Genomic DNA, 13,078 nt, shown 5'->3' on the forward strand with positions numbered 1-13,078 from the left:
AGCTACTGCTCTCCGCAGCTATTCAACTGCTCTGAAGATGGAGGCGCTACGTTCCTCCGAAACGTCGGCCAAAACGAAGAATACACGGTGCCTAAACCCAGAAGACAACTTTCTTCATTGTCATCGCCGTGAAAACCTCAAAACTTACATTTCGTTTCTTTGTTTGTAAATTCGTTAGTCGTTGCGTAGGCCCAATGTATGCGCATTTTCGTTTCTACTTTTCCAATATTTTACATCACAGATTCAGAAATCTCTTAAATTTTCATTAGAAATTTGAATAAATAGTACCTGACAACTTCCTTAAAAATTTTCAGCACACATAATGTGGCATGAATGACACTGAAAGACGATATACGTACTACGTTAATCTGAATATGTAATTTCTTTTATGTTCTTATAATATGAATCAATTTCTTTACTGCCATGAGCAGCGGATATTCATCGGGACAGAATTAAAATCACTTCAAAATTAACTGACTCTGAAGCTACTCCTCGCTTTTCAATTCTATACAAGAGTCCCGCATTTTAGAACGAAATGTTCTGTGTTATGTTACCGTACATCTAAAGGAAACGAATCTAGCGGACAAATTCAAACACACTGAACACGGTGGATCTGTTGACGGGTTGCAGACATGTGTTAAGTTTCAAGGCAGATCCTTGTGCTAAGATGCGTGTAAGTAACGCGTCACATAACCGACATGTCTGCCGAGAACTACTTCAGATAGGGACTTTCATGCCACCTCCGGAATTGTGAGTGTTCCTATCCATGTGCTTTCTTCGGCTTATTCTACCACTTCTTGTGAGTGCTTACGAACTGAAGTTGCCTGCATTTATCCTCCTATTCAATCACAAGAGTACACACATGAAACTTAAAATTTCGTATCCAGATGTATACAGTACCCAAAAATTTGGAGGCAAATCCTTAAAAAAAAAACGTTTAGAGCATACTAAACACGAAAGAAATAAACTGACTGATTTTTGGGCTGTTTAACAATTCTGTTTCATATATTAGACATAACTGTGTTTCCTCCAACGCGGATTCGATTATACTCCTGAAAATAAATGCCAATAATTACTTGGCCATCGCGCACAATTCCGTTACACGCAGGTCTGTCGGACTTGCCGCAGTAGCGTACGGGAAACTCCACTGATGTCCAACAATCTAAATACGGTTTAGGTTTTGTACGGGCCTATGTACCGAACTTGGTTTGCTTTATTGAGCACGTGTAACAGGACAAATATTCCCCTCAACTGCCATCCACAGTATATCTGCCCCATGCGGATGCACGACACAACCACATTCGCAGATTACAAGAGGGTGTGCTGCGTCTGCAAATGGTAAGTAGACAAACCAGAGTGTTCAGGACAGGAAACGGTCGGAGGATGGAGAAAGTTACATAACGAAGAGATTCCAAGTTTGTGCTCTTCACCAAACATGAGAACTATAAAATCAAGGATGAGCTGGGCGGTGCACGTAGCAAGCACGGAAGAGACGATAAATCAATACGGAGTTTATTTTTCTGGAAATCTAGGGGAGCAAACCACTAAAGAACAGAATGGGAAAGTGTGGATTGGACTAATTTTCCTCGGAGTAGGTACCTGTGGCGAACTCTTGTGAACACAATAACGATCCTTGGAGTTTCATAATGCGGGGAGTTTCTTGACTAGATAAGGGACTATTAGCTTCTCACACAGAACTCTGTTCCGTGGGATTTGTTGGCAGTAAGTTAGTTTATTACAGAAGCAAGGAACTTAGTGGTTTAAATAGGTCGGCTGGCGGGAAATAAGGAAAGCGTAGAAAATTTTCGTAAGGAAACCTCTTGGATGAGGGTGGAGGGTTAACGTTATGAAACAACGAAAGGAATTGACTCAGAATCATGCCCTGTTGCAGACTTCGGCAATGAAGGTGCTGAATATAGGTTTACTTTTCCATATACGTGTGGTTGGGCTGAGATACACGCCGTAGTGTTAATCAGAATCAAATGAAACAGGAAAATAATTATGAACGCTGTGTCGGAAGGGATTTGAAATGAGGTGACTGCATCCCGCTTAGAAATCCTATCCTGGGATTTACCTGAAGAAACTGAGGGAAACCAGGTAAAGCCCCAGTCCGCATAGTGAACGCATCTTGATTTCGGGTGGGTGGGCAAACAATTTCCGTTCGCCCCGAGCACTCAGACCACTGACGTCAGTCAATGGAGTTGGTACACAGGCTGAGATGTAAGCAGGCTGCTCGGCCTATAACGCTACATTAAACATCCCGGTCTGTAAAACACACATTTTATTGAAACTATTGTTGTGAATACGCGGAGATTAGTTTTTTTACAGTTATTGTGGCTGGGGGGGTAAACGTACACCACTGTTTTGATTTCACGATTAGTGGAAATCCATTTATATTCCCAGTATTATGGTGAATACTGTTATTTGAAAGCAAAGAGACGCACTAAAAAAAAGTCAGAGTCAACAGCGCCATAAAACAATTTTGTATCGTTACTTTCATAGCCTTTGGTTTAATTTGCCGGGATGAATTATTTCACTGCATGGCGGGCAGGGGTTGTAAAATGGCAAAAAATGAGCTATAAAGTGATCAGGGTTATAGAGTAAACACGGACGATAGCTTTAGTGGCATTAAAGTTATAATTACCTCCAGTTACCATAATTCATACCCAGAATTACTGGCACTCACGCATTACATGCATCGAATGTCGCAGTTCAGGTGAACCTGAGTTCCATTCTGGGCATGGACTGGCTATCCTGAGGTACTGGTCGATTCTCCTCAGCCTTAGGATATACAGTGTCCTGAGGAAAAGGCTGTAATGGGCAGCTGAATCCAGTTCTCTAGCTTCCAGATTACCGCTGCAGTGCACGACTTTGTGACACCTGTTCATAATTTTGTCAAATTTATTATTAAATATTTTATTACATGTTACTTGTATTTAACGAATTAACATGTAACTTACTTAGGGTCTGATGAATGTTAACGATGACTGCTCTTCCCAAACACCTGATTTCCCATCTGGCTTTGTTCTTCGTGATAACAGTTTTTTTAACTGCAGCGTTTACTTTCAGGACTGAATCAGTCACAGTTGAAGACTATTACAAAAAACAATTCCTAATGGTTCTTCGTTACAAACTGGTTACTTCTTGTGGATTAATTGACTCGGAGCATAATTTACGTTCCTACAAAGGCGAATTCAAGATCACGATTGGCAGCATCAGTAACACGTATTAGGAAAGAATACATATACAGTCTGTGTGCAGAAATCTTTAGGAAAGCAACTGCTAAAAACAAAGACAGAGATAGGTGGATAATATTAAAACGGATAAGATTACTAGCGAAACTGACTGTAAGGGTGGCACGTGGATGTAACTGACTCAAGATCACGGCCAACGACCACTTTACAAACCAAAAAGGAGATGATAAAATAATAGACTGGATTTATGTTTGTGACGGAATAAGCTGATAAACCTGGCTCAGGATAATAGCCAATGGCCACTACAAAAAAAAAACCATGAAAAAGATAATATTAAAGTGTATCTTAGGAAACAGGTTTTGATGATGGGAGGCAGACTGTTGCATCCTTGAGTTTTCCTATCATAGGCTTATATCACTCAGAAAGTAAAAAAATATTCCATATCTTTTCGAACACATGAAGCGAAACAAAGAAAAACGACTGGGCCACTGATACATCAGGATTCAAATCCCATTCAAATTCGATGCGGTCCCTCGCGAGTTTATACCTCGCTCCAATCACGTGATTCATGTAATCCTTGAACATGCGAGGAGGGCTACGATAATGTAACATATACGTAATTTATTTGCTGTGCTTATCCCACAGCAGTTACCAAATCCCCTCTTGTTTATGAATAGACAAATAGCAGAGGGACACAACGTGAAGCAAATAGTCCACCCTCAACGCATAATAATCTCCTTGTGTGCAAGCCGATCTATTATCAATGTCTGATTGACTCTTTGACACTATGGACAGCATATCAGGTCTTACAATTGTCTATGTTTAATTGATAACCCCAAAGACTGATTACCTATGGCAGTGGCTGGTTAAATTACTTTGTATTCACATAGCCAGGTGACCATTCTATATGTTAGTTAATTTATTATGTACGGCATGCCCCCTCGTTACAGACTTTAAGGCTACACATTTTCGCTGTTACGGAAATTATAAAGTATGATTATAAAATTCGTAACATAGACCCTAAATTCCACTTTATGGAAATTTGGACTAAATATATTCAACTAAAATTCTTAAACACAAAATGCCAAACAATAACAAAATTCCGCAACAATTCAATTTTAAATGAGTGATCGTTTGTAAGATTTGAGGTTTTCAAGGCGGTGACTATGAAGAATGCCGTCCTCAGGGACATGGCGCCGTGTAGATCTTGTGTAAACCGACGTTTCGGAGGATCGTATCACCTCCATCTTCAGGTTATAAAAATCCGCGAGCGAGGAACGAGCTTGAACAGATGGGTGCAGCTGATTCCTCGCTAACAGATTTTTCTACCATGAAGATGGAGGTGATACGTTCCTCCGAAACGTCGGTTTACACAATATCTACACAGTGCCACATCCCAGAAGACGGCATTGTTCGAGTGATCATTTGTTAAGAAATTCGGATCGCATATACAGAATACAACGGCGACACACCGCGATGGTGTTAGTCTCTGCGTGCACATCAGTGGTTACTAGACTCTGCAATGTTACCGTTATTTATGTCTGTATCTATTATTACTTGCGATGAGTAAAAATGTGCTTTTATTACAGCTCAGAGCGAAAAAGAAGATTCTGCAGGACTACGTCCCCATAAAAAGAAAGTCCAATAAATAATTTAAATACAAGGGAAGAAACCCCCTTCGGGGAAAATATATCCATTCTGCATTAATACACTTGAAATAAAGAACATGAAAGATCCTAACCCCCAAACAATAAATAGTTTGAAAACAAAGGAAAATATTCCCTTTAGGCAATGTACTAAATCGTCAGATATTTTTACAGTAATCTGAATAAAGGAATTTATGGGCAATCTATTAAAATTATATCTGCTCGAAATTCAGGTTCTGTTCCCCTTAATATTTTCGTGTGGAGCTGTGTGAGTGAAATTCTATTTCAATGAAGTCTGTATATTTATATCTTCAACATAACAGGTTTCCAGTTGTTTTTAAATTTACTGTAGGGCTATAGATTTAATCAATTAAATATGATACACATAAAATAAATAAAATCTGAGGAGGAAGAAGAATAAGAGGAAGAAACAAACAGTAATGCTAATAAATGCAATATCAGAAAGTATTTTGGAATCTATGTATTTTGAATCAGCGATGAACTAAAGATGAGAACTGCTGCAGGCAATCAATATTATTATGGTTCACAAAATATTTTTAAGTCTAGAACTGTGAGCATAATATCGAGAATTTGAATATAGGACCAATGTAAAACCAGCTGTGGTCTATGGGTGAGAAAGACAGACCACAATTCGAAAGGATAAAGTTACGTTAAATACATGGGACAGTTAACATTTTCAGGAAGGTGTACAGGCCAATGTCTGGAAAATCAGAACCAATCACGAAGTATAGAAACTGTATATATATACCCTGATCTGGTAGTGGAATGCAAAGGAGATGACTGCAGTCGTTGGGGAATGTGACTGGAATGGATCAAACAAGAGTGGGTACGGAAAATTTTGATAGTAAACCGGAAGACGGAAGAATGTGGGAGGGACGACACCGAGAAGACTGGAAGACGCAGAGAATTATTTATGACAGCTGAAATTGAACAGGTGGAGACAAAAGGTAAACAACAGAGATGAAAGAACATATGTCACAAAGGAGTCCAAAGTACTCTTATATGACCCTAGAGGCAAGGAGTAACTAAGTAAGGGTACTTGCACACTGTGTCACAGCTGCGGATGCCTCTGTTACAAACAGGCTGCCTGCTAGTTCATAATGAGTTTTCGATATGGGCCAAGCGATCGCAATGTTTAACTGTCACTTAATTTTTTAAATGTATGTCATTTATGAAAGATTTCTTAGAATGAATCCACATTTACTCATTGAAATGTATGGTTTTGAAACATGTCTCTCCTAAGTCCATTATATTGGTAGAATTCACGATATTATTTTGTTACCGGAAAAATGTTCTTGCTTTTGGTATTACCAACAGTACTTATGCCTGAAGAGTTCTATCTTCTGGGATATAACGCTGTGTAGTCTGCTACACAGAGGAACATGCCGCCTGCATCTTCAGTGTCTGTGAAAAAGCCAAGCAAGAAATCTGCATGACGGAGGTAGCAAGCAAAGCTTTGTGTTGTATTCTTGCTTGGCTTATTCATTTAACCAGGAGGTGGAGGCGACAATTTCGCCGAAACGTCGGTCGATTTTCAACGGACTACATGGCATTATAGCCGGAAAGATGGAACTCTTCATACCCACCGATGCGAGAACTTCGCGTCTAAATAGTTATGTCTGTTTTATGTTCTGTAGACATTCAGAAGCAATATAATATCCAGAGAGAAATTAGAAGTATACAATTAAATATTATGTATTAATAGAATGTTAATTCCACATCATTCAGCTTAAGTAGTAGATCATGGGTCAATTTAAATATGATAATTGTTGACAGAAGTCTTTCGATATTACTTCAATGTGCGCATTGTAAACTGGGAAGAGAATTTTTTCTTATCAACAGTCCTATCTAAAATTTAAAATAGTTGGTCCAGTAATTTGAAACTGTTTCATCTTCAACAACGGAAAAAAAAAGAATTTACACTGTCACTTCTTCTGTAAACCGATTTTTATCGTCTAAATTGATAACAATGGCATGTGTTCTTGCGTGGCCGGATTTTAAATTTCTATTATTGCTTCCCGTATTATTGGGGCTAGCACCTTCTGACGAGGACTGGCTATGAGCTGCTTTTCCTGACGCCATATCCGCTCGGTTATCATCAGTTGGTTCCCCTTTCTCAACATATCTGTTACATTCTTTCCGTTTGTCGACATCACCATCACCACCGGATTTAGTCCTCTTTTTACCACCACCACTATTACTACCACTACCACCACCACCACTACTGTTTCTTGATTTACCAACATTACCCCTCTTTTTACTACGAGAGCCACTACTACCGTCAGCAGAAGAAACTTTTTTACAAGTACTTGCCATTTCAAGGTCCACTCGTCTGACACCCGCCTCACTGACATCTTCACCATCCTTTCCCTTATGATTGCGCAGTTGCCTCTCACTTGTCGGAGTCACGGATGGATCTCTTGAGTACGTTCTACCACCTGTTTCCGTAGTAGGCCCTCCTGAGTCATTCACTGGCATGTTTAAGTTGGCAACGCTAATTCGATGCGTTATCGGTAATCTTTCTTGGAGAGGAGTTTCAGAGTCGGGGCTAGAAACAAGTGAACTACATTTTGATTTTGGCGGACTTCTTGTATGGTTTGTGGCGTCCAATGGGATTGATCTGACACTAATGTCATCTGCTGCCACAGTAGCACACACTATCTTGTCAGTGACGACAGCCAATACGTTGTTAAGTTTCAAATGATCAGCGGTTGTATTGCCACTGGGTGTCTCTGCTTCAAGTAGTCCTTCGTTGTAGTTCTGTTTGGCAGCTTCTTGCATTGCTGTGATTTTAGCTGCCAGATGTCTGTTCCCTAGCCTCATGTTCTTCTCCTTCAGCTGTTCAAGTTGCGTGTAAAGTCGCTGAAACTCCTCCTGCAAACATGGAGCCAGATATCAAATAAGTTGAAAAACATTTACCACTGATAAGGCCATTTTAAAGTTCCACAGAATTACACACTATAAAAAATCATAAGGCCTAGACTGAGATAGTGTAACGATGTACAGGATGATCTGCGGGAGCTGGAAGCAAAGAGACAGACTCAAAAGATATATAAGAAAGTATAATGGGGACCTATTGCACAGAAGCCTAAGTTTCTCGGAGGACTGCAGAGCCAAGAAATAAGTAAGTAAAGAAAGACACACTCCATGTTTCAATACCATGAGCTTGTACTGTAAGTTTCTTACTCTGCAACCAGAGATGAAACAGCTTCATAAAGCCCAAGAATGTAAAAATGTGTTGTCAGGTCAGAACTACCACACCTCAGGGGATGATGAAAGACGAGTACGGAGCAATGGTGGAGCAAGGCGAAACTGGAGAAATTTGAACGAAAACCTGCTCCAGTGCCACTTCATGTACCATATGTACTATATGTCAAGACTGGATCTAGAAGTGAGCACCAGGAGATAATTTGCAAACAACTGCACCTGTACATCCCTAATTTTACTAAATTTGAATGTCATTGCTTCATGCCATGTCTGAACCATGTGCTGTGACATAGCTCAGTCAGTCAGGCGGTATAATCTAAGCTACTGACACTGTTGTTAAACAAAGTATAAAGAGAGAAACGAGAGACATTTTTGAATTTCATCCACATACCGCGTACATTCAGTGAATTCATTATACCTGTACAACAGTGAGAAAATTAAAAAAAGTCTATTACAGCGACATGTAGGGATAATGGAAACACTGTGCTGTATCTGTAAGCATCATTTGGGCACATACCTGTACGTCCATCTCGTTGAGCTTCGCATACTCCTGCACCCCTGCTGTAGATGAGTTGGTGGAAGGGGCGCACTGGGAGTTGCCTGACCTGGGTTTTGCCAGGAACTTCGCTGCTTGTGGTTTCGGGATGGCGCTTGAACTCTCTTCGGACTTGCCATGCCCCTTGAACACCATGTAGGCCTAGAAAAGAAGTTTTACACAGTAAAAAGTGGAACAGTGCAAAACGACCTCATGGTGCAAACTTCCTCTTACGAAGTTTTCATGCTGTGATGTTTATTTAAGCACAGGGAGAAATTCACCTGAACCATTTTATGCACTTCTCCTACTTAGGTGAACAGAATCCGTCTCAGTCAATTCAATGAGCGCTACTCTATTTGAAGATATGCTCATAAAACAAGGTACGTCAATAACATAAAGATGCTCGCAAAATAGAAGTTTCGATCTGCGAAACCCCTATGGGAACAGACAAAGAGATCATACTCATGCACTGATCAATCCATACTGCAGATGACAGAAATAAGAGGTGCCCCCAAACGGAATGTCAGTTCCTGGGACATTAATGTCAAGAGTACAGAGCATAACGCGCACATGCATTAATCTGAACTTAATTCAAAACGACCATGCGTACATTCTAGGTTACAATGCCGTTTTCTGAGATGAAAAGTCAATCGCAGTTTCGGAGGAACATGTCGCCTCTATCATCAGGGTTGGAACATATGAAAGAAACAAGCACGAAGAAGGCAGTAAGCAAAGTTCTGATTTTCAGCTGAATACACTGCATTATATCATAAGAGACAGAAGGTTTCATGACCACAGCTGTGAGAAACTCGACTCCCACACGCATGTGTCTTGATTCAAATGGCAAATATTAATAATGTTTGATCCAATGAGTGGATATGAACTCACGCAGCAGACAAACTCGTCCGTGAAATTGATTTTGACTTAGCATTTCGTCGCCTTCTCTGTGGCTGATTGCTTTAGTGAGCCCCTGCGAAATTTGTGACGATATTGCATTCTGGGTAAACGTGACACTACACGATTTGCAATGTTTGCAAATCTTCTGAGCGAATTGTTGAGTCAGGTACTGTAGACGCCATAAAGCCCTCAAGGAGCAAAAGGCGTCTTGACGACATTCAACATCATGTGTAGGGTGAGGGTAAGTTGTTCCTGCTTAATTAAGCACCATATCATGAAGGCACATGTGCGAGTGGATCTATAGCGTTCTTAATCTCAGCATTAGATGGAGGTGAGAGGTCAGCTTCACCCTCCGACCACTTTACCCATGGAACCACACATATCCTTCGGCTGAGCCCCACAGCCGGTCTAGACGCTGCAGGGGAACAATCGTGTTCTGATTCCCCAGTAGTCCGGCCCATACCTAGTCACTGTACTGACTGAGCCATCTTGGCAAAAAGAAATGCATGTATGCTTAAGTAAATAAACTAATTAATTAATTAGTTTTACGTCATAGCCAAAAGTGAAAAATGAAGTTTGAATTGATAAGTAAACATGTCGACTTTTAGACATATGTGAGATAAATTATGAAGGCCTACATTATTACACTCTAAGGCGTGCACTGTCTTCGCTCGCTCGGAAGCCGGGATCGTGGGTTCGAATCCCACTCAGGGCATGGATGTTTGTGTGCGTTTTTCTGTGTTTGTCTACATGTAGAGGCCTTGCGACGAGCTGATCACTCGCCCAAGGAGTCCTACCGTATGTGTAAGATCTAGTAAACCGAAGTGAAACGGAGAGTTTCATGGAGGTAGGCCTAGGCCCAAATTGGGGCTGTAGCGCCACAGGAAATAAATATTATTACGCAGATAAACGTACAGATCAACCAACAATGAATTAAATATTGAGTGCGCAACTTCACGTACTCACAGTCCAATTATAACATCCAACACTGAAAGTATGAAGTGCAGCTTTTAAGAGAAACTTCTAAATAAGCATTTTTCATTAAACAACAACTGCTGATGACAGGGATAATATTCTTGTCAGATCCATCTACCGGGAGAATGTACACTAATACGTAATATCACACATAACTCCCGTGATTTTGAGGTACAGAGGGAAGTAAGGAATACATCTGAACATCACGTGTAAGATTTGAGGTTTTCACGGCGGTGACTATGAAGAATGTCGTCTTCTGAGGTATGGTGCCGTGTAGATGTAGTGTAAGCTGACGTTTCGGAGGAACGTATCGCCTCCATCTCGCCTCTACCCTGAAGATGGAAGCGGTAAGTTACTCCGAAACGTCGGTTTGTACTAGATCTACATGGCGCCACATCCAAGAAGACAGCATGCTTCAAATCAGAACATCACGTTTATAATCACTGTGAGGTGGAAACAAAAATGCTTTAGAATACCGTATACTTACTCCTCGCCAAATACTATTAGTATGCTCAAATCAAGGGTGAAGAACTGAGAAGAGAACTTAGGACGCATTGGAAAGAAAAGGAGAGCATACAGAGTTTTGCTGCGAAATCCTGAAGGCAAGAGACCAGACGTAGGCGGGGAAAGTTTCAGAATGGATTTTGGCGCTGTGTACTGGATTCATCTGGTCCAGGGTAAGGACCACTGGCGGGCTCTTGTGAACACGGTAATGAACCTTCGGCTTATATGTGATGTGGGGAATTTAACGAGTGGCTGAGATGCTATTGACTTTCCAAAGACTCAGCTTGACGGAGTTAGTGAAGCGACAACACTTTGTTAACCCTTTCAGTGACATCTCCCTTACCTTGCTGCCGAAGATGAGGCACAGCAGAAGCGTGATGGTCAGCTGCGTGTGACAGAAGAAGATTATGTAGAGAAGATCTGGGTTGGCGGGCTTCTGCAAGAACAGCCTGAAGCATCCAGACAGACGGCCATTAATTTTAAACACTGCATAAACCGAGAAGCAAATGTAACAAAAAGTTCGGCTCTGCTTCGACCAACAAAAACTACAAATAATAAATCAACAATTTAGAGGCAAGCTTCTGTACATAATGGAGATTTGAAGTTCTGACGGCAGTTAATAAGTACATTATTATGAGTATTATCCGGGATGCAATGCAGAACATGAAGGGAGAAGTTTTATTCGAGTATTTGGTAACTACGTACCAGATTACATGGCGTTGCATCTTCTGTGCAAAATCTCCAATTTCGTTAGGTTTACTCCACATAACGTCGTAATATCTCAACGTTATAACATGTGTACCTCTTAACGTTAAACTATTTCATACTGAGTTTGGAAGTTACGTTTATTACTTGTCTCCGCAACACATCTCACAGGCCTAGCTCCAGTGGTTCACTACTCATCTCTGTGAAAGCCAAAGGCACACATTACACTGCACGAAAGCCATGCTGTTCTGCCTTCAAAAATATTACCTCAGCCCTTTTAAGGTATTAGGTTCATTTAAATAACATTCTAGAAATTTCGGCCGGGTGAAGACCGCGGGGCCACTGTTGATCAGCTTGCCGTAATTTCGGATTATGTACGAAGGAAGGAAGACGGCAAATCAGTTCCCGTTGGGTCGCCCGTAGGACAGAATGAATCGCCAATACCCATTGGTTCTCACGCACAACATAGGAAACAAATAAGAGAGAATAACGGGATACCTAGCATGGCCCTTAAAAGGGCCGGTTGTCCTGGTGTAGGAAACGACAGATGAGAAGTGTAGGGTGCGGTGGGCAGGGAACCGAGAAGCATGGGACGAAAGCTTTCCCCTCGAATCCTCGACTCCTCCATCCTTCATGGCATGCCTACGACCTACACCAATAATACATTATTATAGTGACACCACGGCAAGAATCCGCTCTCTCCCCCTTCAGTTCACGGGAATCACGCTATGCATAAGCACGTGGCAACATTTACTAGTGACACACGCTTGATGTTGGTTGACATAGGCCAGAGGGCCGGAATACATCTGCAGGTAGAGAAGAGGAAGCCTGGAGTGATTTCGTTGTACATGGTACCTCTTTCCGCGGCCTCGGCAGTCCCACGATGAGAACCCGACAGGTTCAAGCACGCTGCCTTGCTGGGCCATGTTCGGGAGTGTTCAGCGGCCTCATACTGAATTCAGGTTCACACGTCATGAATCGAACCGATGATAAAATTACATTCTGAACAGACTGGTCTAGAGGCAACGCCCTAGGTATGTATTCGGAAGGGGTTAGGTTCGAATCTGACTGGCTATCCTGATACATATTCTTAGTGTTTTCCTCAATTTTTCCAGGCAAATGCTGGGCTATTCTCAGAATAAGACACGCCCACCTCGTTCCAAAACCTTTCATTCCACCGTCCGGTGCTAACAGTTCAGACACTGAGAGCGCTGTAAAATAACCCACAGGTTAATTCATTCCTCGTTCTTCTTAACTCTGTTTATTTACCTTTCTGTTTCTAGTGGTCTAGTGGTCAGAGTTCCTGGCTAAAGATCCAGAGGTCCAGGTTCGATTCCCTGCGCTACCAGATTTTCTGAGAAACAGCTGGTCTAGTATTATTATTATTACTGGGG

At 41.4% G+C, this 13,078-nt stretch overlaps 1 protein-coding gene across 1 annotated transcript in view; it reads right to left on the reverse strand.

Moving 5' to 3' along the window:
- Positions 1-13,078, reverse strand: part of LOC111868953 — a 517,093-nt gene that overhangs the window by 41,386 nt on the left and 462,629 nt on the right. Inside the window, exons 10-12 of the mRNA XM_033753245.1 lie at positions 11,323-11,428; positions 8,586-8,765; positions 7,175-7,735 (exon numbers count right to left, since the gene is read on the reverse strand). Of these exons, the coding sequence (XP_033609136.1) occupies positions 7,175-7,735; positions 8,586-8,765; positions 11,323-11,428 (847 nt within the window). The remainder of the gene's footprint in view (positions 1-7,174; positions 7,736-8,585; positions 8,766-11,322; positions 11,429-13,078) is intronic.

Source organism: Cryptotermes secundus, unplaced genomic scaffold (assembly GCF_002891405.2).
Source record: "Cryptotermes secundus unplaced genomic scaffold, Csec_1.0 scaffold1090, whole genome shotgun sequence".
NCBI lineage: Eukaryota > Metazoa > Arthropoda > Insecta > Blattodea > Kalotermitidae > Cryptotermes > Cryptotermes secundus.